The sequence below is a fragment of the Nelumbo nucifera genome, chromosome 1 (genome assembly GCF_055504915.1).
Source record: "Nelumbo nucifera cultivar China Antique chromosome 1, China Antique-T2T, whole genome shotgun sequence".
NCBI lineage: Eukaryota > Viridiplantae > Streptophyta > Magnoliopsida > Proteales > Nelumbonaceae > Nelumbo > Nelumbo nucifera.
Genome location: NC_142649.1, coordinates 210,376,334 through 210,381,269, shown reverse-complemented (window position 1 = coordinate 210,381,269; position 4,936 = coordinate 210,376,334). Strand labels below are relative to the sequence as shown.

Sequence of the window (4,936 nt, the reverse complement as noted above, 5' to 3'; positions counted from 1 at the left end):
TGGTCCACTGGTAGACAAACAGATTATAGTCCGGTTCAGTTGGAACCGACCTGGGTTAGTCTACCATCCAAACAATAGTTGAATCCAAGTGTTGGTTCTCCTCTAGCCCACATTCCTAGCCCTGATAATATGGTGATGGGTGATCTGAGTTAGGCTGCTACTTCATCTCAAAAAGTTCGGTCTTCTTCAAAAAGTGCGTGGGAGATGAACAACAGGCGGCAACAAAGTCAAGAGCTACCTCTGGTGCTAGTGGAAGAGATAGTGGAAGAGACTCCGTTGGTGGTGACCCCTATTGCGGTGGTGGGTAATGAGGTTCATAGTGGGAATGTGGGAAATTGTCTTGATCAATCCAAAGAGTTGGGAAATAGTGGTGTAAGCCCCAAGCAAATGAGGAGAAGCAACAAAGAAGTCTTGTTAGAAAAAAGGGGAAAGCGAATTCATTAGCCGCGGAGGTAGGCAAGGACAGTAAGTCTGAAACTAATCAATCTTCTTGGGTGACATCGAAACTTCTGGGGCTGGGGACTTTCTTGGGAATTTCGATGGAGGGGATGGAAGTTTATACTATTAAGTTCTTGGAAGGAATTGAACAAAGAGTGCTTATGGAGAGGGGGAAATTGGCGGCAAAAAAAGAGGGATTAAAAACAAAGAGAAGCAAAGAAATGATGAGATTAACTTGGGGTTTGAATGATAAGGCGGGGAGCAGTGAAGGGGCTGCAAGGGGGTCTAAGAAGATGTGAAGTTTGGGTGCTTTTCTTTAGTTTTTTCTTATGGAAGTGAATTCTTTCTTGGAATGTTAGAGGACTGGGGTCGGGAAGGAGGATGATGGTATGTGATTCTTTTAAGCAATCGAAGTCTAAGATTGTCTTGCTCCAAGAAACTAAGCTGGAGTGGGTTGATGTTGCTATAATTCGAAGTGTTTGGGGGAGGGTCAGGTCAGATGGAAGGCCTTGGCTGCCTTGGGGAGTGCTGGTGGAATTGTGAGCCTTTGGGACCCTACTTTCTGTTCTTTGGTTTCTTGCAGAATTGGTAATTTCTCAATCACTCTGAGACTGAAACTACAAGATGGAAAACTTATTCAAGTCACAAACGTTTATGGTCTTGTTGATGCTAACTTTCGGGTGGCTTTTTGGGCGGAATTATCAGATTTGAGACACCCTCAGAACTGTCCTTGGGTGATTGGGGGTGATTTTAATGCATCTATTTTGGTGGATGAGAAGAATACAGGGGGTAGAAGAACTGGTTCAATGAACATATTTACCGACTTCATAAACAGTATGGAATTAATGGACGTCCCAATTCAGGGTAATAGATTCACTTGGACCAATAACCAATCTGTCCCGACCCTGGTTAGGCTGGATAGATTCTTGGTTTCTTCAAACTGGGATTAATTCTTTCCTGATTTCAGACAGCTTACCCTTCCCAGACCAATGTCCGACCATAGCCCTATTCAGCTTGTTTGTGGTCTCCGTGAGATAGTCAAATCCCTGTTTAAGTTTGAAAATGCTTGGTTTGAGGAGGAAAATCTTATCCCCTTAATCAGCTCTGTGTGGAATGAGTTGCAAGTGGAGGGCTCTAGTTCTTTCGTTATAGCATCAAAATTAAAGATTGTCAAGATTTGGTGTAAGGAGAAGAATATGAAATGGGTTATTGATAAGAAGGCTTTGTTGAGCACCATTGTAGAGATTGATAGAGCTGAAGAGGCGGGTCCCTTGTCTGAAGATCTGAGATTTAAGAGGTCAATAGCAAAAATCATATATGATAAGATGGCAGTTGAGGAAGAGAGGAAGTGGAGACAAAGAGCTAAATCCATTTGGCTTAAAGAGGGGGATAAAAATACAAAGTTCTTTCACAAAATGGCAAATGCTCATGCTAGGTTCTCTTCAATTAGCAAGCTGGTGTGGGAGGACAGGTGTGGTGAGTCTAGTTCTGAAATCAAATTTGTAGCTACTTCTTTCTATAAGAACCATTATAAAGAGAAGTGGGTTCAGAGACCTTTTCCCTCCGAGCTCCAATTTAATAAGTTAAATGAAGAGCAGAAAATCTGGTCAGAGAGACCATTCTCAAAAGAGGAAATTAAGGGTGCAGTAAAGAAGCTAGAAAATGATAAATCACTGGGTCCTGATGGGTTGTCTAATCTATTCTATTTAAAATTTTGGGATATTGTGAGGAGTGATCTGATGCAGGTGTTTTAGGCATTTCACATTAATGCCTCCTTTTAGAGAAGTCTGAATGCAACTTTCATCACTCTTATTCCTAAAATTGAGGGGGTTGTCAATATAAAGGACTTCAAGCCCATTAGTCTCTTGCACAGTTTCTACAAAATCTTGGCTAAGGTTTTGGCTAAAAGAATGAAGTGTGTGTTGGGCTGTGTTATCTCTTGTAACCAAAGTGCTTTTGTCTCGGGTAGACAGATGGTTGACTCTGTTCTCATTGCTAATGAACTGTTGGAGTCCAGAAGAAGAGAGGGGACCCCAGGTGTTCTGTGCAAACTGGATATTGAAAAAGCTTATGATCATGTTAATTGGCACTGCTTGGATTGGAGAAAATGAATTTTGGGCAGCTTTGGAGAAACTAGATCAAAGTTTGTGTTAAGACTCCTATGTTCTCCATCTTAATCAACGGACAAACGACGGGGTTTTTTGGAAGCTCAAGAGGTTTGAGGCAAGGTGACCTTCTCTCTCCCTTCTAGAAGTTTGTGCAGAAGTTATGACTTGTCAGACTACCCATCTTCCAATCAAGTACTTGGGTCTCCCTCTAGGAGCTAAATATACTTCCTCTCAGATTTGGAATCCAATGGTTGAAAGAATGGATAAGAAATTGGCTTCCTGGAAAGCTAAATACCTTTCTTTTGGGGGGAGAGTGATTTTGATTAAGAGTACTCTTTCTAATTTACCTACTTACTTCCTCTCCTTATTTCCTATTTCTTCCAAAGTGGCTAACAAAGTGGAGCAACTTCAGAAAAACTTTCTCTGGAGAGGTTGGGAGAAGGAGAAGAAGGCTCATGTTTGTTGAAAACTGGGATCAAGTGTGGAGGGTAACTCTTTCAGTTGGAACCTAACTTGTAGTGCATAAAGACCAAAAGATTCAATTTGAAGCTCCTTGATTTTCAGCCATTTTGGGCTTCCTCAAGCTTTATGGGACATGAGTCTTTTTGGTTTCCCATCTTTCATTGTCAAATAGAAAAAGACCCTCTTGTGGTATAGCAATCTTTGAAAAGCTCGAAAGATCTTCTAAATGGACTTGCCAAATAGACCCTAAATCATCATTCATAATTACCCCAAGGGAATCAAATCTATTATGATGTGAACAATGTTTTCGAACTGTCGTTAACCCAAATGGTCGGACCGTTCGCACTGGAAACCGTTCAGATGACCGGTTCCGTTTTACCCTAAACCCAGTCTTTGGTAAAAAATTGTTGAATTAGTCTACGAACCGTTGACCCAGATGGTTTGACTGTTGAACTATTCAACCTGGAGAACGGTTTGTAGTTTTTTACTTTGACAAGTTAGAGCAAGAATGAAAAGAGAAGAATGTCTCTCAGATCTGAGATCAACTAGAGAGAGAGATCAGTTGAGGAATGTGTGAGACAGTGAAAAAGATCTGAGAGATCTCACATTTAGAGATCTGGGAGAGCAGTTTAGAGTCTAGATGACAGATCTGAGAGAGAGAGAGAGAGTGAAATCTGAGACTGAGAGAAATCTCAGATCTACTTTCATTGCTACCGCTATTTATGTTGTAGTTCGCCATCGCCATCGCCATCGCCATCGCCATCGCCGTCGTTGTCGCCATTACAGCTTGCAAGTGACCTCCTCCTCCTCTTCCTTCTTCTTCTTCTTTTTCTTCTTCTTCTTCTTCTTCTTCTTCTATCTCTCTCTCTCTCTCTCTCTTCTAAACTCTGTCAACCATTGAGAGCTTCTCACATCTCTCTCATTCTCAAACAGTCAAACCTTTTTTCTCTTGTATTTATATGCATCTTACCCTAATATTCCCATCTAATGAGTACGATGACATATCACCAGTTACAATATTTAAATTGTTCGAACCATTTGACTCGGACATTCAAACCGTTGACCCGGAAACCAGTGGCCAGAACGGTTCCGTTTGCAGGTCAGTTTTTAAAACCTTGGATGTGGATGGAGTTTTTAGTTCTTTACAAGTATCTTAAGACTTTTTAAAAGCCCTTTAGTGATCATTTGTAGTGTTTCTTTTATATTTGTTGAGTACACTAATAAAAGAAGAAAAATGACTTAATTAGGTTTGGATCAAATTATCCTTAATTGGGTTTCAGGTCATGTTTGGATTCGACCAAACCCTTGCCTACACAACCCACCAATAGTGATGATCATGAGTCAGATTAGGTTTCTACAAGCAGTTAATAGCCTTGAGGCCTACCTAGGCCTAATAAAACATGTTCGAGTTTGGTCCTAGGCCAAGCATCTAGGCTGGTCCATATGAATATACAGGATTTGTATTTTAAAACAAATAAAGTTTTAGCTTAATTTTATAATCAAACTACAGAAAATAAGCTTCAAGAAATTGCAAAAAATATATTAAAGTTTATTTTGTGTATAATAATATGTTATACTATATATGTTCAGTAAAATACTATGCCATAAATGAAAGATACTATACAATTACCACACAACATTAAGATACAATACAAATAAATAGACATTATAGATATATTATAGTATATATTATAAATATACATACAACTTCTGGGATGGGTTAGGTTTGTCGGACATAGGGCTTAGTTGGCCTGAGCCCAACATGTATTATGTGCAGGCTTGATACGAGTCTGATATAGACCAAGCTTGAGAGAAATTTGACTTCCTTGGCCCAAGAATTTGCAAGCCAAGAAGGTCGGGTTGATCATAAATGATCATCCCTACCTATCAACATCCTAATCCCACGTTTGTAAATTTAAGCACATCCC

The 4,936-nt window shown here is 40.0% G+C and overlaps 1 protein-coding gene across 1 annotated transcript; it reads left to right on the top strand.

Moving 5' to 3' along the window:
• The first annotated feature begins 204 nt into the window (after nucleotides 1-204).
• Nucleotides 205-2,192, top strand: LOC148804456 (uncharacterized). The gene is made up of 5 exons (XM_088901410.1): nucleotides 205-413; nucleotides 798-932; nucleotides 1,022-1,172; nucleotides 1,274-1,302; nucleotides 1,406-2,192. The coding sequence occupies exons 1-5, from the start codon at nucleotides 205-207 to the stop codon at nucleotides 2,190-2,192; spliced, it is 1,311 nt and encodes a 436-aa protein (XP_088757536.1).
• Nucleotides 2,193-4,936: the final 2,744 nt, after the last annotated feature.